The sequence below is a fragment of the Lytechinus pictus genome, chromosome 7 (assembly GCF_037042905.1).
Source record: "Lytechinus pictus isolate F3 Inbred chromosome 7, Lp3.0, whole genome shotgun sequence".
Lineage (NCBI taxonomy): Eukaryota > Metazoa > Echinodermata > Echinoidea > Temnopleuroida > Toxopneustidae > Lytechinus > Lytechinus pictus.
Window position 1 is genome coordinate 29,959,165 of NC_087251.1, and position 23,275 is coordinate 29,982,439.

Sequence of the window (23,275 nt, forward strand, 5' to 3'; positions counted from 1 at the left end):
GCGATCATAGCAGGCCTCCCCCCCCCCAAAAAAAAAAAAAAATAATAATAATAATGAGGAGGGGAGGAGGGACAGAAAAGGAAGGGGAAGAAGGGAAAGGGGAAGGAAAGGAGTACAGGGCCAGGGAGAAAGAGAAGGGAAATTAGGAAGAGAGAAAGGAAAGAAATGAGAGAAAGAAAGAGGAGAAACAATAGAGATGGGGAAAGGGGAGATAAATAAAAAGAAGGAGAGAGAGAGAGACAGAATACGCTGGTGTTTCCTTGCCATCATTTTAGGCTATACAGTGCGTAAAAAAACGGGACAGTTTTGAAAAGTCTATAAAAATTTGTTTCAAATTATGACATCTATATTTTGATGTTAAAAGATACTCTGAAATCTTATCTTTGAAATGCCATTAAAAAAATAAATTTTGTTCTTTGCTAATAAGCAGACTTACTCTTATCCTTTTTATTATCTTTGCCATGATTTTCGATCTATGCTGTCAAATTTATTCGTTTGCTTGAATTATTTTGTTTTTTCATTTAAACTTCTTGAATTTTTCTTCATAAATAAGAAAAGGAGACTTTTCGTCAACCCAAGCAAGAAAATTTGCATTATTAATTGGGAAAACTTGTAATTATTCAAATCCTTTTATTATGTAAAACGAATTATGTTATGGTACCCTTAAAAAAACATGAATCCTATTTTCAGGGGGTTATTGATTACTTGACCGAGTTTAATTATGTGAATGACAGGACAAACAGAAAAGGATTCATGTCTTTCAATGGCAATGGTGTATTGCGTCAATTTTGAAGGAGCTAGATATGGCAGATCGGATAAAAATGTATCAAAAAATTGTGAGCGAAGCGAGCAAGAAAAAATGTCCACTTTTTTATTAAAATATCAAATTTGTGATAGATTTTCACATAATATTCAGAAAATAAATTATATTTCACTTTCTATCTTTCCTTTCATATCCTTTCCACTTTTTTTCTTTTTTTATTGAAGGGGGGGGGGTACCCCCAAAGCCCCCACCTATCTTCATGCCACTGTTCAAAGGTACCATAACCTTTGTAGCACACAATAAGAGGATTTGAAGAAAAAAAACACGCTCTCCCATATTTCGGTTGAAATTTTTTTTGTTTTTGCTTAAAGAAGGAATATTCAAAGCTAAAAGAGAACATATTAAAAAGTAACAGCAGCAGACCAGTTCAAGCAAATAAACAGATTTGAAAATGAATTTTTACCGCATAATTCGAAAAGTATGGCAAAGATAATGAAAAGGTTAAGAGGAAGTCTGCTGATTAGCAAGAAGTCCGATCATCATGTTTATCATTTTATGCCATTTTGGCGCAAGCCTCCTTTTTAACCCCAGACAAAAACATTCCGTGTTCGCTCAAGCATGAACGAAACTACTTTTTTAATGACATTTGAAAGATAAGACTTCAGAGCACTTATTAACACTAAAATATAGACATCATAATTTGAAACAAAAATTTTGCAAATCTGTCCCTTTTTTTTTATACGCACTGTACAGTGCGTCCCAAAAAAAACGAAACCGAGATTTAGCGATGATTTATCATAACTTAATCACAAATACAATAGACAAATGACCTACCAATGTAAAGCTTAGAATCTCCTCTTTCATCTGATATTACTTAGATTATTCCTCATTCACGCATGAGTGAGCAAAAACAATTTGAAGAAAGGATACCAAAAACTCATCTGGCGAGGGGTATCTGAATTTTAAAAAGAAAATCACATGCCTAAAAAGTTCAATATCTGCTCTTTAATTTGATACCTTAATCACAAAAAATGGTCAAGAAGTAAAAAAGTTACGTTCCCTCGAAACAATGCTTGTATTTCCATAATTTCTTTAAAAAAACGTGTTTTCACCGGTTTCCCACAGAAGCTATCGCATGGTTAACAAAAGACTTCATGCATGGCTGATTTATTTATTATTTATTTATTTTGTTTTATTTATTTTATACTGCAGGGTAGGCCTGTTCAGTTCTTAAAACTGCTTTACAAAGGCGCCCTGCAGTTTAAAATACATGTCAAGATAACTATGAACAACAACAAACAACATCAAAAATACAAAATATCTAACATCAGAAACAATTAACACCAAAATATAGAGTGGGAAGTGACAATTTAAACATACATAGCATTGTAAATCAATGGAATATCATTTCGCTCTTTATCAATTCGTATGAAAGGCTTTGCATATTTTTTTAAAAACTAACAAGGAGGTACAAACTTGTAAATTTGAAGGAAGTGTATTAAATAATTTGGGTCCGACATATGCGAAAGATTTTCTTTTATGTTCAATTCTAGCTTTGGGAAGCTGAAGGGGGCATCGTAAAGAATACCGTGTCCTGTATTTCACGGGCCGTTTACTTACTAAAGGTTTTAAATAATTTGGAACTAAATCATTCATTATTTTATATACAAGAACACAATACAGATATTTTATACGCTGATCTACTGATTGCCACTTCAGTGACTGCAACAAAGAAATTTGTGATGTATTATAATCTTTTTTCAAAAGCATTCTGGCATATTTATTTTGAAGTTTTTGTATCTTATCTAAAGGTATTTTTGCACTGCTTCCCCAAGATGTAATACAGTAATCAATGTAAGGTAAAATCATAGAAAAGTACAGCTTCTTCATGATATCAAAGGACAGTAAGTGCTTAATCCGCCTTACACAACCTATTGCCCGAGATATTTACAAACGATATTAGTAATATGTTCGCACCAAGTCGAGCCCGGATCGAGCATGACACCTAAGTATTTAATCTTTTTTACATTTTCTAATTGTATGTTCCTGAATTTCACTGACAAATGAGCACCCCTCAACTTTTTCTTTTGACCAAATACCATGGCTTTTGTTTTTTGCGGGTGTAAATGCATATTATTTAAGTCTAGCCATTTACTTATTGAATCAAAATCATCTTGCAAATACTTTTGTACCTCCTTAATTGATTCACCGTGATTAAAAATGGCGGTATCATCAGCATAAAGAGACATGCAATTTCAAATTACACATGTCATTAATAAAAATACAAAATATCAATGGACCCAGTATAGATCCTTGTGGGACACCTGATTTTATCTTCAAAAATTCACTGGGACAACTGTTAATCATTACAAATTAAAATTGCCTTCTGTCTGTTAAATACGATTCCATCCAGTTGTATTCATTGTCAGTAATACCATAGTACTTAAGTTTTGCAAGTATAAAACTGTGAGGAATAACATCAAAAGCTTTGCGTAGGTCCAAGAAAATACCACCAGTAACATGTTTTCGATCCATTTTATCATACAAAAAGTCTGTAATCTCAGCTGATCGTCAACAAAACGGAGTGTTGAGTGAGTTTAAACGCTAGCCTGTAAAACCTCTTCATTTTATGAAATTATTGAAATTCAAGCCTTATTTCAAATAACCAGAACTTTCTTATTTCTTGACCATTTTCTTTCATTGAGGTATCAAATTACAGAGCAGATATTGAACTTTTTAGAAATGTGGTTTTCTTTTTGAAACCCAGATACAGCCCGCCAAATGACTTTTTGGTATCCCCTCTTCAAATTGTTTTTGGTCACTCATGCGTGAATGAGAGATAATATAAGTAATATCAGATAAAAGAGGAGATTCTAAGCTTTACATTGGTAGGTCATTTGTCTGTTGTATTTGTGATTAAGTTATGATAAATCATCGCTAAATCTCGGTTTCGTTTTTTGTGGGACGCACTGTATATATCAAACTTTGAAAACATTGCCTACATCATGACTGTATAAACTCTTTGATGTAGATGCATATGGCCCTTTTGTTATTAATCACTTGGAAAATCACAGTTGTCATCAAAAAGGGTGTGCTGAGGCCTTTTTGGTTTCTTATAAGAGCACGTTGTAGCCATAGAGTTGTAGTAATTGCAGTTGCGTAATGAGCCAACAATTTTGAGAGGGCGAGATATGGCGTGTCGGGCAAATTTCATAAAAAGTCGTGAGCGAGCGATAAAAAATGTCGACATTTTGTTACACAAAAACCAGAAATACTATTCAGAAAATTATATCATAATTATTTCACCCTTCTCTCTTTCATTTTATCGTTTTATTGTTTTTTCTTAGTAGTGAACATTTTTTTTTTTTTGGGGGGGGGCAATCCCCCACCCCCTGTCTGTACTCCACTGGTATATTGATCTCTCTAGTTGTATCACCTATTGATGTCAATGAGTGGAACTCCTTTGGTTCTGTGGGGGGTGCACATGCACCCAGTCCTCCCTCAGACGTGGGACAGCTTTGGGTGACCCGACAGTTTATCTTTTTTTCTGACAGCTTCATCATTCAACAGCCCCTGCACTTGTGTAACTGATAATAATATTTTTCCCCAACAGACAAAATGTCAAACTCGATCCCCATGTCCATTTGCACCGACACATGCACAGGTTTATCCAAAACCTCGCATATCATTTATGTCCCCTTCTCTCTATAGCTGTTTGTCTCCTTTTGCTTTCCTTTTTTCCTCTTAATTTTGCTAGCTTTACCCCTGTAATTTCTTCCACTCCGTTTCTCTTCTCTTCTTTACTCTTTTTCCCTTCCTTTTAAAAAAAATCTTATCTTCACCCTTTTCAACAATTTTTGAAGGGGCGGGTGCTGAAGTATAAATTTGACAAGCAAAAAAAATGAGTTTACTTTATAGGAAATTAAAGCTCGTTTTGGTTCTAAGAAATTTGACAAGAAAAAAAAAATCAATGGTCATTTTGGTCCAAAGAAATTTATTTGACAAGCAAAACAAAAGGGCTTTACTAGATAATGAAGGTCATTTTGGTCTCGAGAAATTTGACAAGAAAGGGGGGGGGGTTCTCCACACAAAATGTATGGAGAACCCTTTAATTTCCTTACATTTATGAAATTCGCCAAACCTGAAAGAATTCCAGGGGGTGCTGCCTATATGGAGATACACGCAGCACCCCCTGGGAAAATCTTAGGGTGCTGCATGCAGCACCACACTTTCCAGGGCCATGCTGCGATACAATATAGAATTTTCTTTCCCTCCCTACTTCACCCAACACGAATAATAATGCCGTGAAATTGAAGTTTCATTTCCTTTTTTGTCAAACGCGCTCTGATTTTTTTTCTTTATAACATAACAAAAACATTTGTTTGAAGACAATTGTTCGGTCGCTATATCGTTGCACTGGTCAAGCGAGGTTAAAGTTTTTAAAAAGAATATGAGTCGGGGATGTCGATAATGTTTCGGATTGGGGTGGGCATGGACCTGGGAAGCGGGGGTGCTGTGCTGAAGCACCCCCAAGATTTTCACAGGGGTGCTACGTGTATTATTTTCCTTATGCAGCACCCCCTGGAATTCTGGTTGGTGTGTGTCACATAGGAGAAATGTATGGAAAATGACGAACATCTTGTGGTGAAACCCCTTTCTTGGCTTATCAAATTTCTTGGCACCAAAACGACCTTCATTTTGTAGTGAAACCTTATTTTGCTTGTCATAGGCGGATCCAGAGGGCCCAAGGGGCCCGTGAATAAAATATAAAAACCTTTCATGTCACTATATAAAGTTTTCGCTCGCGCTTTGCGTTTGCAGTGCATGTTTGATGAGATAGGCCTATATAATGAGGTTTTTCCTCAATAGGCTGATATGGAGCTTAAAATATCAAGTTTTGTAGTCAATATACAAAACATATTTCAGCTCCGACATCGAGCTTTCATTATTTTGTTTGATTTATAAATTGATTTTCAAAAAGTGCTCTGTAAAATGTCCGTTGTCTCAGTATCAACATTTTCTGCTCGCGCTGCGCGCTCGCATTATTTGATTTGTCGGGTATCTATTCTCTTCGTGTATTCCATAAAATTCTCAAAATATCCCTCAATTATCAGGTTTAATTGTCAAAATCTATCAGTCAGCGCTGCGCGCTCGTATTTTGATTGGTGAGTAATGTATACCTCAATAATTTCTTCTATAATAATAGGCAAAAACAAACTACTTAAAATCCCCTTTTCATGACATCGCGATTTGCTCTCATCATTTCCATAATGATGACAAAATGTCCTTAGAATGTCCAGGTCCTTGGACAAAATGAAAATAATAAAAATATCAGCTTGCGCTTCGCGCTCACCTCATCTATTAAGAGCGATCCATAATATCCACTTCACGATTCTCCTATATACACAGTGCTTGAATTAGTGCTTAAATGGACCTTTTTCAGATAGGAATATTAAATATTTTCAGCTCGCGCTTCGCGATTACATTTTTTATTTTCATGATATAAAATATATTTAGAATGCCCAGATTTATGTATTGATCTTAAACACACGCACGCATGTTTATTGAGATACACGGCTTGTTCTTTATTTAAAACATACTAACATTTTCTCACATTATTGATTTAGGATATCCAATAACCCATTCTTTTCATGATTTACAAAACATGAATAGAGTGACCCGTTTTAGGTCCAAATCTCTTTTTTTTCAGCTTACGCTTCGCGCTCGCATTGTTTAGTTATATGCCTATCCTGCCTATGATTACAAAATATGCTTAGAATTTCCATTTTTTAGGTTGGAAAGTCAAAACTTTTCATCTCACGCTTCGCGCTCGCTTTATTTGATTATTGAATATGTATCGCTGTATGGCTTACTACGAACAGTCCTCAACAGGTCCCTTTTCGATCAGTTATATATACGGATTTTGTTCAGGATCACAAACATTGCCCAGAATGTTCGATTTTCAGGACAAGATACATGAAATTTCCAAAAAAATAGCTTGCGCTTTGCGCTCACACTATTTAGGTATGTCTTATGAGATTACTATGTTTTATAAGAATAAAACAAAGAAGTGACTGATACGAAGAAACAAATAAAACTCATCTTTGAGTGGCCGATCGGGGAAAATATGGGTGAAATTTTGCGTCCTCCCCCTTATTGGCGAAAGCTGGATCCGCCCCTGAATTTCGGCCTACTTCAGCACCCCCAGCCAAAAAATCGTTCCCAGGGCCCTGGGGTGGGGTGGGGGCGGTGAAAAATATACGGCGCTCAGTCAGCCCGTCAGATTTTAACACAGAGACTGATGACATCCCGGGGGGGGGGGCACTCAGTATATAATGCATAGTGGGTATGTCAGTGCCGCGGAGGGGACCCCCATTTTTACACTCAAATTTCCGTTCCAGGGCATAGCATTTTCATCTTATTAAGAAAAAGAACTAAGAAAGCCGCTCCGAAGCATAGCATTTTCTTCTTATCGAGAGAAAAGAAGAAAGAAATCCGCTCCAAAGCTTCGCATATTTTTCGTTACGCCGTTCCGGTCGCATTGATCCGCCACAATGAGCTGCAATTTTGGTGAAAAGCGGCCGCTGAGCGCTGTCCGACCATTGCCTCTGCGCGAGCGCACCCGGCGCCCGTGCCGCTGGGCTAGCTGCATATACACGTATGCCCGTTCCATAGGGTCTTAGGGATGCACACGCAAGCGACCCGTTCCAAGGACCCCCGTTTTCACAAACATTTGTCGTTCCGAAGCCCGTTCCGAGGACCCTCCTTTTTACAATAAGCCCGCTCCAAGGCCCCCGTTTTTTGTCTCTCCTGCGGCACATACCCACTACTTTTTTGGTCGAGTGCCCCCCCCCCCCGGGGATGACATCATCCACTCACTATTTCTTTTGTACTTTATTATATGAAATATGGAATATTCTAATTTTCTCTGGCCTTATTGTCAAGTGAAACAACAATTATTCCTCCCTGAACATATGGAATTAGCATTGCTTAATACTATATGGTTCAGTCAAGTTGGTCCATATTGTCAAATTTGTAAAAATGAAATATTGTATAATTCAAATAATAAAAAACAAAAGAAATAGTGAGTGAGGGACATCATCGACTGTCTCATTTGCATGTCACTGAGTTGTGCATATCATCATTCTTTGAAAAATAAGCGAAACTTTAAAATGTCATAACTTTCTCATTTTGCATCCGATTTTGATGAAATTTTCAGCGTTATGCTAGTTTGATTTTTCTCTATTTATTCAAATCAACATTTTCCTGTGGTGGACTTGACCTTTAACTTTTTAATGTTTTGCTCTACTCAACTATATTCCTTTCAAGCCGAGCTATAATATAGGGGCCGTTCAAGAATACAAATCACGGAACAGGACACATGGGCCGCGGAACCGGGGCGGGGTGAGGCTTCAGCCCCCACACTCGGATTTGCATGCAGCCACTTTCAAAACCGTTCCGCGGCCTCTGTATGCACTTTTGAGAAAGGGTCACCGCACCGTCGTCTAATGTTGACTTGATGACGTCACCTTAAAATACTGTAAGGGAAATCCCCGGCCCGAGCTCGCCGCGCGCGCCGTACTCTGACTGACATGCTGATTTATCATGCACTGTCGGCCCGATGCTTGATAGCTGTGCCCTTTTAGTTTTAGCTGTGCTGTAACCTTGTCTTGTAAGTGTAACTTTAAAGCTTCTAAAATGAGGTATTTAATTCACTTATAATTCATTGGCATATTTATCATATCTGGCTTAACATACAGTTTTCTCATTTAACCTCCATCTTTTTGAAGTGTACACTAATCAAATTACGTTAGATCTATCGAGTTCGAGTTCTAAAATTAAAAACATTCTTTTGTTTCCCGATGATATGATCGAGGTCTACGCCCAGCTAGCTCTGGGAGTGGGAGTCTGGCCGGGGCTTTTATCATGCATATACCATAGAGCTGTTTTTTATAGCTCCATGCATGTACACTAGTAACACTGCACTGGCACCATCCATGGTAGACAGCTGGCAGCCGTCTGTTTCGAGGAGTTTTTTAACATTTTTTTTTTTTTTAATTTCTCCTCGTACACAGACGGCTCGCTAGCGTGCAGCCACCATTAGGGGACTTGCAATGCAAAATCCCCCCGTCGGGGCTCTTCAATTTTTGTCTTTAATGAATAAAAATTTTGAAAATTAACGCAACCAAAATGCAAATTAATATTCCCTCTTGGCATTAATTGCCAAAAAACGGAGAAAAATCAAGTTAAAAGGAACAAAAACAGTGACTTACCGCAGCTGTCGCGCAAATTCACTTCCCCGTTTTGTCCGATCTTAAGTACATAAACATATGGCCATTGAGTCCCCTGTACAGATCGCGCTAGAACTTCGGTCTCTGTATTTGGTGAGTGAAGCCAACGGAGTTCAGCTGAACAACCAACATAACAGAGACCGAAGCTTTTGGTCTACATCCATGGTAGACCAAAAGCTTCAGTCTCTGTCATGTTGGTTGTTCAGCTGAACTCCGTTGGCTTCACTCACCAAATACAGAGACCGAAGTTCTAGCGCAATCTGTACAGGGGACTCAATGGCCATATGTTTATGTGTATTAAGTTCGGATAAAACAGGGCAGTGAAGTTGGGCGACAGCCGAGGTAAGTCACTGTTTTTGTTCCTTTTAACATGATTTTCCCCATTTTTTGGCAATTAATGCCAAGAGGGAGTATTAATTTGCAATTCGGTCACGTTAATTTTCAAAAGTTTGATTCATTAAAGACAAAAATTGAAGAGCCCCGATGGGGGGATTTCGCATTGTAAGTCTCTTAATGGTGGCTGCACGATAGCGAGCCGTCTGTGTACGAGGAGAAATTTGAAAAATAAAAAAATGTTAAAAAACTCCTCGAAACAGACGGCTGCCAGCTGTCTACATCCATGGGCGATGGGTACTACTCCGTAGCACGTATGTTAACCGCCTATATACTTTATAGGTTGTGTATCAATTCGACGGAGCGCGCCATTGAATAGACAGGAATAACCATCGTTTCTGGGGAATTATTTAAAGGTCAAGTCCACCCCAGAAAAATGTTGAAACTAGCTAGTACTAGCATATCGCTGAAAATTTCATCAAAATCGGATATAAAATAAGAGAGTTAACACATTTTAAACTTACGCTTATTTTTCACAAAATAGTGATATGCACAACTCAGTGACATGGAAATGAGACAGACAATGATGTCCTTCACTCACTATTTCTTCTGTTTTTTATTGTTTGAATTATACAATATTTCATTTTTTTACAGATTTGACAATAAGGACCAACTTGACTGTACCATATAGTATTAAACAGTGCCAATTCCACATTTTCAAGGAGGAATTAATAGTTGTTTCACTTGACAACGAGGAGAAAATTTGAATGTTTCATGTTTCATTTAATAAAATACAAAAGAAATAGTGAGTGGATGATGTCATCAGTCTCCTCATTTACATATACCGAGGTTTTTTTTTACCTGACTGCTAAGAAAGCACGAATGCCTGTGAGCAAGCAACCAGGGGACCAACGGCTTAAGGTCCCCTCTGAGGGACCTGGTAATGAGTATAAATGCCTTACCAAAGGGCACTAGCGCACCACTTGGGAATCGAACCCGGGTCACCGGAATCCGAAACCCTTGCTCTACTGACTGAGCTATTGCGCCTTTACTGACCAGGATGTGCATATATAACTGTTTTTGAAATTAAGTGAAAATTTACAATGTCATAACTTTCTTATTTTACATCCGATTTTGATGAAATTTTCATTGTTATGCTTGTTGGATTTTTCTCATTTTATTCAAATCAACTTTGTGTTGGGCTGGACTTGTCCTTTAACAATGATTATCAGTCTTTGATGACCTACTGGTTGAACCCCACTCCCGGGGGGGGGGGGGCCACTTACATTGACGAGTGGATACCATGCGCGACCAAAAAAACATGTAAAAAGGATGTCTTTTTCAAGATGGGGCACGTTACATACGTAACGTGATAAGGGTGTCAAAAACACAAAAATATTGAAAAAAGGGTATCTATTTCGGTCAGAAAAATATATGTGTTTAGGGTCAAAGATGCAGGGATGATAAAAAAAAATCAAAATGTTTTATAAAGGATGTCCTTTTTGCCCCAACACTACGTGTTTAGAGTCCGATTTGCGCGAGGTGTGGAATGTGGGGCCGTAATAAACCAAAATAATGGTGTGTAAAGGTAAAACCCACGACCGACGGACCCGTGACATAACAATGAAATATCGCTGCACTTGTTTAGGGGTTCATTTCAGGGAATACTTGCCGATAGTATTTGTTTCCAATACTTGTTAAGGGGTGCATTTTCCGAATATGGAAAATACATCGCTGTACTTGTTTAGGGGCTCAATTCTGGGAATACTTGCCAATAGTATTTGTTTCCAATACTTGTTAAGGGTAGGGTTTCACACGCCAATACTTGTTAAGGGGTGCATTTTCAGAATATGGAAAATACGTGTTAAGGGTGCTTTTCGAGACCCCGTGGTCGCGCATGGTATCCACTCGCCAATGGAAGTGGCCCCTCCGGGACCCCACTCAAGGGCGACATTGGGACCTCAAGGTTGAAAAAAAGCTGCCAGAGTAGTCAGACTTTCAAGCACCAGAGTACAAAATCCATAGATAATTGATTAAAATTTTGACCTTAGATTAATTGTGATATGTAAACTGCAATAAACATTCACTCAAAAAAGTTCATAACATAAAGGAATTGAAATTACAATCACTAGACAATTCACCCTGCCGACTAGACAGGAATAACCGTTGTTTCTTGGGATTTATTTAACAATTTCTGACATTTTACTATTGGTGAGTGGAGCCAACGCAATTCAGGGGAACAACCAAATACAGAGACTGAAGCTTTTGGTCTACCTGCCGACAAGCCTTGTCGCCATCAATGAATGCATTTGTGTGTTACGTACACAGGTAATTCTACAAATGCACCACCCCATATATGCGCTAAATTTTTGCCTATGAGGTAGGCCTACATGTATACTGTTTTGACCTCATTGGTACTTGGAGTGGCTGAAGCTGAACCCATACTTACCAGAGGAATCTTAAGACTCAAATCATCCTCCTGGATCTGGAGGATTCGTGATCAGACTTTAATAATGAGCAAAGCTAAAATGAAGGTGCTATTTAAAAAAATGTTTATATGTAAAATTTGAATTCATTGTGAAAGAAACTTAATTCAAGTCCAGGGATTTCATTAATCTTTTGCCATAAAAAAAAACTCTGGCAAAAAATTGCCTCAGTTTTTCTTTTATGGAACATGGCCCAGGAGCTCAATTACATTTAGCTTACAATGAATAATAACATGGCCCTTACTCAAGGCTTGCATGCATGACTACTAAGGGCCATATTTGCTGTATTAAAGCTAAAGGTATGAAACTTCTAGATAGAGTGGAGTAGGTCTAAATTTTGAGCTCACCACCAATTACTTGTGGTCTAACTTAGTGGTGGTAAAATACTGCTTCTGTTGGCTTACTTTCCATACCATTCTAGATAGCCTCATGTGTATGTATGAACTGTCAATGTGATTACCTAAATAAACAATTTAATGCTAGTTCGATGAATACTTATTAATATAGTTATCAAAAACTTTGAACTAACATTAATTAGACTGTAATATTTGCCTTAATCTCTATTTCTTAAAAAGGAATGCCAAGCTCAAGTTTTGAGAAGCTCATCCTTTTGAAGCATCAATTGTTGACAGTCCTACATGTCATGATCTGCATATTTTTGGTCTTTGCTGATTGGAATTGGAAGGCCCTTTGCAAATATGTTTCCAAATCGTATTTGCAGTTCTGACGAGGTAAGGTGTTACCGGTAATAGACCATTCAGATATTCTTTTTCAATGATTGTTATCATTTTTGTGGTTAAATCTGTTTTTCATACTGGATTGATTTCATCAACCATAAAAAATAACAACAAAATACATTGTGCAAAATTTTAAGATTAAATCTATAAATACTTAAAAAGATATGGAAGGATCACTCTATTCAGACTCAGAGTCATTGATATAATGGCTCTGTTCTTCCTATAGGTCCAATATTGAAATCATAGAGGAATACTAATGGATGGAATTTAGAAAGGGGTAATATATTTTTTTATTTTACAATGACAGTGAATCAGATTGAGAATCAGTGTTGATATTAATTTTAACAAAAGCTGGGGCCCGTCTCATAAAGAACTTGCAACTGTTGTAACTTTGCCATTATGGCAACTACCATGGAAACCTTGATTCTGATTGGCTGCTGAGCCCTGTTACCATGGTAGTTGCCATAATGGCAAAGTTACAACAATTGTAAGTCCTTTATGAAATCGGCCCCAGATCAGTTTTATGGTTATGATTGCGATGTTGAGACTGATAACAATAAGCCTCAATTGTACAACAGAAATCCACTTATTTACTAGTCATGAAAATCAGTTTGTATCTTTGTTTGTTTGTTCAGGTGGATGGAGCTCATAGTTCTTGTGTCAAGATGTTTGCAAATGGATTCTCAAGCATTAATCACAATCACGATCCTAACGGCTCAAGATGGACAGGTTCTCCTCTAAAACATGGCACCTCTCTCCAAGATGTTTCCCAGTACTATTACAAGTGCAGTAATGCTAGTCAGAGCATTCTTGATAGTTCTCATCATAGATCAAAGGGCAAGATGGTTGCAAAAGGATGTTCAAACATTTACCGTGATACACTACCTAACAGTCCAAGATGGACAGGTCTTCCTCTAACATGTGACAACTCTCTCCAAGAAAGTTACCAGTACCATAATGAGTTGAGTAATGATAGTCTGAGCAGTCTTGTAAGTTCTCGTCAGTCACCTGATCTTGACTTCAATCGATCAGATGGAAACCATGGTTGTATCGGAGGACCAATCACCAGTGACTTCATAGGCCCGGAAGGGGGTAAACTAGAGCTCTATGGCAATGTTCTTACCATACCGAGAGGGGCTGTGTCAAAGAAGACCAAATTTGAGCTTGGTCTGGTCTGGAACAAATGCCTTGGGCCCTCCTTTGGGACTGACTGTCAAATGACATCCATTCTAAGCTGTCAACCTTCTGGTGTGAGGTTCCATCGACCGGTCATACTTAGCTTACCTCACTGCCTAGAAAGGAACATGTGTAGCAGCAAACAGATGAGGCCATTACTGTACAGCAGTCATCATGTGTCTGGTGAGTTATATTACCTGTATCCTGTAGTAATCTTATTGGTTGTGGAATAATGTAATCCCCTCGATCACTGCCTAAAATACAGATGTCAGAAGTTGTGTGCTAACCGCAGGTTGCATACATCTTGACTTGTGGGTCAAATTGTTTACTGGTACTTTGTATTAAATATTGTATTTTGATACTGTTAGCAAAACTCTGATAGGAACACAAATGAGGAAGTGAAACAGAAGAGTTGTTGGGGGTGTTGAAGTTCTAATTTGTTTTTAACTTCATTCAGTCTAAAAATGCAAAATCCAGGTGTAAAAATGTAACCAAAACGAGTTTGGCTGTTAAATTTTTTTTTTAATACTGGGTATGTGAAAAGTATAACAAAGAAGTATGTAGTTTCATGGATGAGCATGTTCTATGTAATTTTGCATAGTATCAGATTAAATTATTTATGTTAGTTCTGGGCGATATTTGATTTTAATGTTTGGCGATTATTGCCAACAAAATTTTGCTGATAACACAGTATATCACTGAGTTTGAAAAATTTATTATATACATTCATTATGAGCTTCAAGTCCATGAGGGCAGGGAAGGGGGAAATGATAGAAGGGCTTTCATTGGTGCTTGTCCATGAAAAACAGGTATTTGGGTACTAACTAATACAAAGTTCTGAGTTGGTTTGAAGCAACACAGAGCAGCTTTTTTGGCCAATACTAATAGTGATTGATTTTCATAATTAATATTATTTTGATCATATCGTGTAACCACAGTATATCAACATAATTGCATAATCATAATACCTTTATCAGATATTAAATATTTCTTCAATATCCCACAATTTCGATAATGTTGAAATATTGCCCAGCAATATGTGATTTTTTTTTTCGTTGTGTAAATCACAGGTGGAAAACCTGCATGGTCAAGGTACAGACTTCCAGCCAGCGATTACTCTTTGGAGCATGATAAGATACATGTTCAGGTATTCGACTTCTGTTACCTTGTCTGGGCGTTTGATGATGACCGTCCTGACGTGGAAGCCAAGAGGATGCGCATCGTTCCGTATGCTTCACCCATCTCTCCTGGACAGGATCAGAAGATTAGGCTTCACGTCATTGATGATTTAGAGGCAGTGAAAGAGGTAATATCAGAAATTTGGTACCTTTTCAAAAGTCAAAGCTGCCGCGTTTTTTTTTTTTTGAATCCCGCAGGCGGCTTTTTATTACCAATTCTCACACTTCATCATAGACGAAACCATGCAGGAAGGCCCTTATGAAAAGAAGCATAGTGCCTTCATAGCAAGGTTCCTGCTATAAGATGCTGCACAGACTTTTCACAAGGTACCAGTACCTCAGTTTGGTAGTAAGTTGGTAAATTGCCACTTAGTCTACACGTGCTTTTTTCTGGGTTTTTTTTGGTCTCATCCCTCATAGTCTACTCCTAGTTCGTCTGCAACCAGTTAGTCTAAACACCATTAAATCTATAATTGGCATTCAGCCCATTCACCACTTTGTCTAGATTCTGGATGCTCTCCGTCACCCATAGTGGAATGATTTTAATGATCAACATATTTTATGTACCTGAATGATCTACCCAATTTCACATTTGTCATCTGATTTTCCCAGCCACTAGTGGTTTTTAAGATTTTAACAAATTTACAATCTCTATCCACTCCTCATGCATGTTGGCAATATGAATTTAAGAAATTGTAAGAACATACAAGATGTCAAGTTGTAAAAGACAAGGAGGTATGCAAGATTTTATGATTCAGATAAAATAGAAAAAATTCTCCCTTTTTGTAAGTCTTAAAGGCAATACAAAAATATCTCAGAATATTTTACAGAATGTGAATTTACTCTATATTTTGTTTGTATTTGTAGGATACATAGGAAAAAAATGTTTTTGTAATGTTTAGAAAAAATTGATACTGGTATTTGGGATAATATTTCTACAATTGGATTAATATTTGATTACCTTACCTGATTTCAATTGTGCTTTTATTTTTGCAGAAAGTGAAAAAGGAAGAGGAAGAACTTGGAGGAAAACGTCTGACAAGCTATCATTCCTATGTGTTTCTAAAGAACCAAGGAAACCTGAATATGGAGATGACTTGGAACTCAGTAGGCTGGGTCCTGTGCTCTTCTCCAATGATCAATGTAAGTACATAGCGGAGATTACAATAATGATATTGTACAACACATGATTAAGCGAACTGTTCTGTGGATCCAAACGATCAAGTCAGATACCAAAATGAAAACCTCTGAACATAATGTCCATTACATTAGAGAATAGATCATAATCCATCATTTTCGTCTTGCCTGCATAGCAGAGCGAGACTATAGGCGCCGCTTTTCCGACGGCGGCGTCGTCAACATTGAAATCTTAACCAAGGTTAAAGTTTTGAAATGGCATCATAACTTAGAAAGTATATGGACCTAGTTCATGAAACTTGGACATAAGAGTAATCAAGTATTACTGAACATCCTGCCTGAGTTTCAGGTCACATGACCAAGGTCAAAGGTCATTTATGGTCAATGAACTTAGACCATGTTGGGAGAATCAATATCGAAATCTTAACCAAGGTTAAGTTTTTGAAATGTCGTCATAACTTCTAAAGTATATGGACCTAGTTCATGAAACTTGGACATAAGGGTGATAGTGTATAACTTAAGATCCTGCCTGAGTTTCAGGTCACATGACCAAGGTCAAAGGTCACTTAGGGACAACAAACTTTGACCATGTTGATGATGATGATGGGTTCTTGTATAGCGCCGGTATCCGCCTCAGCTGGGCGCTCATGGCGCTTGCTCATAAATAGGAAATATCTCACAAATTTCAATGTCTTCAAACAGTGCTTAGGATCATCATTCAGTTCAAGTACTGTCCTAGTAATGCTACAATTGAGTTATTCTTGCAAAAATGTTGGAGTGGGGAACAGAAAAGTCTTCAGGTAAGACTCAAAAGTTGATTGGGTCTCTGCTCTCCTGATGAATTGGGGAAGGGTATTGGTGGAATAATCATAACTTTAAAGTTTATAGATCTAGTTGGGGGTATTTGAGGAATTGTCATCATAACTTTGACATTTTATGGATCTAGTTCATGAAATTTAGACGTAAGAGCAATTAAGTATCCCTGAACATGTTGTGCAAGTTTCATATCACATGATGTAGGTCAAAGGTCATTTAGGGTCAACGAATTTTTGATAATGTGGGGGGGGGGGTATTGGTGGAATAATCATAACTTTAAAGTTTATAGATCTAGTTCATGAAACTTGGAACATTAGAGTAACCATGTATCCCTGAATATCTTGTGCTTGTTTCTGGTCACATGACCAAAATCAAAGGTCATTTAGGGTCAATGAACTTTGGCCGTGTTGGGGGTATTTGTTGAATTTGCATCATAACTTAGAAAGTGTATGGATCTACACATGTAGTTCATGAAACATAGACATAAGGGTAATCAAGTATAAATGGTTGTTTTGCACATGTCTTAGGTCACATGATCATGGTCAAAGGTCATCTTGGGTCAATGGACATAGTATTCTTTTGTGAATAATTATTCAATAGCTGTTTTCAAAGTCAGCACTGCTGCTATATCGAATTGCGTGATGCAGGCGAGACTGCCAGAGGCGTTCCACTTGTTTCCATTTCAACTGCAAAACAAGTATTTTTGTGATAATGTCACCTGTATGATGAGTGTGATTTAATCATGGACATCAATATTAATGTCTAGATAAAAAATCATAAACTCTTGATTATTCTGTCTTGGGGCACCTCCCCCCTCCTATCCCCATCTTGTCATCTCTATCGTCCAACAAGCAATCACAATGTAAATTTGCTCAGTATGCTTCACTCCTGATAAACATTCTTGTGTCACTATCAAGAGAATTAACCTTGGCGTGTACCTTGAATATCTTGGATTTAGGCATTTAATGTTATAAACTTATCGCCTCCTATGGTATTGCAATGTCAATTTTTGAAAGCTCTTGCAAGCCTGTTTGTTGCATTGCTGCATCAGGACTTAACACCATCAAGAACAATGAGCTTTTCGGATTGCAGAATTCAACTTACAAAAACAAGTCTTTGCATGATATCACTATTAACCTGTAATGCAATGCTCACTCCTGATTTACTTTGCTGAAATAATATTCAAAGTGATGCGTGAGCCCCGTCATGGTAACTTTAGTGAATCCATAGATGTGAACACATCCTGTTCTGCTAATTTTCATATTTCAGGTGCCGTTTCGAGAGATGTGGGCTTGCGATCACAACTCCTCCGAGCTGCAGTTCAAGAACCAAGGACAGAACTCTGATTTTAAATGCAGAATTGACATTTATCAAGTGGATAATGACAGCAAGGTCACTTTGTCATTCGCCCATGATGTTCAGGTGAGGAAAGAAGCTGAACAAAATTAGAGTAAAATGGCTCATATCACAAAGTAACGACTTGTTTTATTATCCATTGTGATTGTCCTAATATACATGCATATTTCTATTCTGACATTTCAGTGGCACTGATGCGTCCAGTGTACAAGTGAAAATCCACCCAGTTACATTGGACAAGCAAACAAAAAATGTGAAATTCATTGATTATGCAATATGCATAAGTGCTTGAGATTAGCCTACAACACTAAAATCCACTTCCCCTTTGTACAACATGGTGCTTCCTAGGGGTTTTGAAATTGATTATGTTTACAAAACATGATTCACTAATTTTGCTGCTTCCTTTCACCCAGAGGGATCTGTAAAAAAGTATTATAAAAAAAAATAGTCCAAAAGCAAGATATGAAATATGTACGCTTCTGGCAGAGATTAAGATTTTTGTCTAATGCTAGGTTCACACCAACGGTGAATGCCGCACTTTAAATCAGCGAGCAAAGCGCCGTCATTTTTGTTTACTTTTCCAAAAATATCACAATCTCCAAAGTAATGTTGCGCTCTGATTCGCTCTGATACAGAATTGGTTCCCGCTTTGGGGGACAAACTATTTCCTGACTTGTTACGATTACTCTTACGCTTTGATAAGCTTTATTACATTTTATTACGCTGTATTACTGTTTGGTGCAATTATCACGCTGTAAATCATTTCTTTGCCATTTTTTGTGTGGGGGTGGGAGATTTTGTGTATTTTGTATTGTTTACTTAACTTTTAATCAATATCTATCGTGTATTTTTAATTCCATTTGAGAATAAAAGGCATTTCTTTTAACATATTCTCTTTTATTATTAAGAAACATGTTATCAATATGTACAAAAAGCAACAAACTTAACCCCCCAAAAATAAAACACCAATATTATTACTGTTTACAAATCATACATGCAAAGTTATCAAAGTAAACATTTAATAATATCACAGCCACTGTTCATTTGGAAACACTTTGCAGTGAGTGGTACTCAAGCCGTAGCATTATTTATTGGGATTGGGACAGCGTGGCTATTGTTGGAGTGCGTGAAAGAGCGTGAGAGAATGTGAGGAAGCTTGCCAAATGCAACAAAGCGTGTCAATACTTGATCAAAGCATCTCAATTTGTGGGAAAGCTTGAGAGCCCTTCATGAAAGTGTAACAAAGCGTGTCAGATCTTGATGAAGGCGTCTGGCCTTGTGTCAGATCTCCATGCCAGATCGTAGCAAATCTTGAGACATCTTAACGAAGTGTGTCAAGTGGTGACAGACCGTGAAGACTAGGGTCCCCGCTTTGAACCAAGCTCTGTCAAGCTTTCCTACGCTTTGAGTCAAGCTTTGTTAAGCTTTGATATGCTCTTGGCAGTTTCATCAATTCATGACAGAGCGCCCAAAATTTAAAAACAGTTTAAAATTTGTTGGCGCTCTTGCCGAATGTCCCGCTTTTACTCCAAGCTTCCCCACGATCTATCACGACCCTGACGCTTTAATCAAGCTTTGTTACGCTTTGGCGCCGCTTTGCACGGCAATTTAAAGTGCCATCAAAGCGCTGTTATTGTGAACTAGGCATTAACATAATACTCTTCCTTTTCTTTTTATACAGACTGACAGATCTGATAGATCTGAAGGTGTAGCAGTTAAAAGTAGAGTTGAGGTAACGCTTTCAATGCCAAGAGAAGAAACAAGGTCAGTCAGACCCAGCCCATTGCAGTTGCAGCTACCAAAAGTCCCACCTGCTCCAGATATTCCAAACAAATTCTTGTCTTTGACAGCATTCAATAGCATGACATCTAGGCAGCAACACCATAGGTCTTCTCCTGCTGAGCTAGGGGCCAATCAAAGGTTTCAATTTTCATTTGGCGCAGTCAGTCTACATGGTGATCAGCAGAGTTTGGGAGTGCCTTCTATCGAGAGGGCTGATGCACTTGGAACATCAAGATCAGACCAGGTAGAGGGGTTGGATTCGGTTAGCAGAAGGGAGACTTCTCATTATGGGAAGCCATCTCGGAATAAAAAAATGGTCTCAGCCATAAACAATTTGAATTTTAAATATCCCAATACGACACCAGATCCAAATGGAAATTGTGCAGCTCTTAACCAATATTACATAGAGAACATGAGTGTACATTTACCTGAAGGAGTGGAGAATCAGTATAAATCTTGGCATGTTGAAACTGAAAATGTCATACCCTTCCAGTTGAAAAGAAAACTGTCAGTAAAGTTGGATGATTCAGTAAGTATCGGGAATTGGATGAATCTTTCCAGTCATTGGAAATTAGATAGTTATGATGCAACAGTACATAGAGAAAAATCACCACCATATGTAATCCTTTGCCTAGCAGAGGAAAGGAAGATTGTGAGGTCATTGGATGATTTAAGAAGTGCTCTGAAAGCGATTGAGAGAGATGATTGTGTAGATCTTGTAAATGAATATGAAGGAGTTTCTAGTTCTGCTGAGAGTGATAGTGATTTATGAATTCAACATAGGTTCAGTGATTTTATAGACATGGACTTTATTATCCTGGACTTTGAGAGTGCCGTTGATATCGTTCCTCCACACTCCTACAACACAAGCTAGGAAATTGAGGCATTGAAGGACCTTTACTTTTGGGGCTGTCACTCTTCCTGACAAATACACGGATGATCGTCATTGCGAATTGAGAACAATTGGCCTTAATTACAGTTGGAATCAGGAGATCCCGAAGGGACTGGCTCGACACATGTCTCTTCATCTGTCCAGGGGCCCGCTTCTCAACACCGTAATTAGTCTTAACTTCTTGATTAAATCGGAGATAGTGAGCTAAATGTCCGCTAACCGTTTCACGAAGCCCTCTTTGCCAACATCTGGGACAACAACCTGACTAAAAAATATTTATGACACCTCCAACCCTGTCATAATTTTCGTAATGACGTAGTGGATTCACCCACAACCCCGGAACATCACGTAAGCGATTTATCAGATAACTTATCTCAGACTCCAAAGTGATCTGTCTCAACTACAACTGTAGGTGACTACATGGGGAATCAGATTTGATGTTACAAAATCGCATAGCAATTTCTTATAATGGATTATGCACTATAATTTGTTTGTTTAGAATGCCCAGTCCAGAGCACTGATCGGAAGTCATCTTACATTGTCTACAAAATCAATGAACATGTCTTTAAGCATATATCTCCCCAAGAGAAGTCATGCTGTTCAAAGGTCTAACATTGAGCCAGATCCAGATAAACAGATTTTCAACCTCGCTAAATATTTATTTTGTCGGGTGTGGATGAGTTTTGAACAATGACGAGCAGAGGCATGATGGCTTTGGTCCATCGTCAGTCAATTGGATCGGATTTGCCTTAGCAAGTAACCTGAGTCTGTGATCTAGTGGTTAAAGCACTGGCGTTCTAAGCTGGGATCCCAGATTGGAGTACCACCAGGGACATTTTTTGGCCCAAAAAAAGGAAGGGTAGCTCTGAAGAACACTGCACTAGGTCATGCAATTTTTCTCTGTTTGCATTTATTTTATGATATATATATCATAACAAAATGAAAGGTTTATTTAATAATGTGCAGCATGGTTTCAGAGCGATGAAGAGTGTAGAATAATTTTTGATTCATGTATATAGTTGCATAGGGAAATTCAGTAATCGTTTGTAATCGATTACATAAGGATTTTCTTTAAATGTAATCATATGTATAGTATACTAGTTCCTTTGGGGAAAAATTTGACACTCACTTTGCTCATGATACAGTCTCCATGGGTGATAATTTCAGGATTTGGAATATGCCAATTATTATTTTTTTTTTTTTACAACAAGCTAGAGATAATGATGAGGGTATGTCCCTTTGATTTGATTTTTGAGTAGTGAGGTTGAATATTTTCTTGAAGGTGGGTCTTGTGTTAATTCAAAGCCTTACCAGAGAAGTAAGAAACAGTTCAGGAGTACAGGGTTGTGTATTACTTTTCTCTTTCAGTTCATTTGGTGTAACTGTAAAGTTAGCAAGTGCTGTGTACCGATATGTCATTATGGATGATCCACCATTGTTTTACAAGTATGATATTGTGTGTATATCATCTGCAATATTCATAGTTACTTGATGGCACTGTTACATTGTAAATGTAAAATTAATATTTTTATGCTTTTTATTGTAATTTTTATAAGACTATAAAAAGTGGTATGTATGTATAATGTAATATGTATGTATGTATGTAATGTAATATGTAATATGTAATATATATATATATATATATATATATATATATATATATATATATATATGTAAGATATTTATTTCATAATTCTTGTTTAGACTCTAATTCTGAAGCTTGTGTGGACTTTGAAACAATGTACATTTTGATTTGATATAATTCAACAAAGCTCAGCAATATTGTCCAAATGTTCAGACATGAACAGACAAACTATTTTTTCAATGAATTTGATTAATCCAGATTATGCTTGACATCTAGTAATATGTCATCTTGCCATAGCAATATTTTTTTCGCTTGTCATTCCACTGACTTTGTACATAAAATGTTGTTGAGCTTGTCTGCTTGAGCATTTATTGATTGAAAGAGTACTTACATGTATTTGTGATGAGTTTCATGCTCCATTGGGAAGGATAATATTAACTTCTTTCCCCTTGAAACCTAGGTGATTTATGTATGGAAACACATTACCCTTGATTATTGCTTATTTTGTATTACTTATTTTGTGGATCAATATTGATTAAAAGTGTCAAAACTTTCCACAACAAATATAATGATCAGAATCAAGATGTGCATTAAAAAGGATTAAGCTTGAATAAGAATCTTTGAAATATTGATCACTGTTTATATCATTGACAAGCATATTTGATGAACATATATGTGCAAATATATTATAATTTTGTACAATTCATTACTATTTTAAATACTTTGCAATAAATGAAAGGTGA

General features: G+C 37.3%; 1 protein-coding gene across 1 annotated transcript; it reads left to right on the forward strand.

The window, feature by feature from the left end:
* Nucleotides 1–8,348: 8,348 nt before the first annotated feature.
* LOC129264596 (uncharacterized) lies at nucleotides 8,349–22,149 on the forward strand. Its single transcript, XM_064101434.1, has 7 exons — nucleotides 8,349–8,435; nucleotides 12,449–12,604; nucleotides 13,246–13,969; nucleotides 14,857–15,092; nucleotides 15,961–16,107; nucleotides 18,187–18,339; nucleotides 19,955–22,149. Exons 2-7 carry the CDS (start codon nucleotides 12,572–12,574, stop codon nucleotides 20,825–20,827), a joined length of 2,166 nt encoding a protein of 721 aa, XP_063957504.1. The 5' UTR covers nucleotides 8,349–8,435; nucleotides 12,449–12,571; the 3' UTR covers nucleotides 20,828–22,149.
* The last annotated feature ends 1,126 nt before the right edge of the window (nucleotides 22,150–23,275 follow it).

Excerpts from the sequence above, each read along its gene's own strand:
- LOC129264596 (XM_064101434.1), top strand. The coding sequence starts at position 12,572 with ATGTTTCCAAATCGTATTTGCAGTTCTGACGAG. Across the intron at positions 13,970-14,856 it reads CAGCAGTCATCATGTGTCTG|GTGGAAAACCTGCATGGTCA; the intron begins GTGAGTTATATT and ends TGTAAATCACAG. Across the intron at positions 15,093-15,960 it reads ATTTAGAGGCAGTGAAAGAG|AAAGTGAAAAAGGAAGAGGA; the intron begins GTAATATCAGAA and ends TTATTTTTGCAG.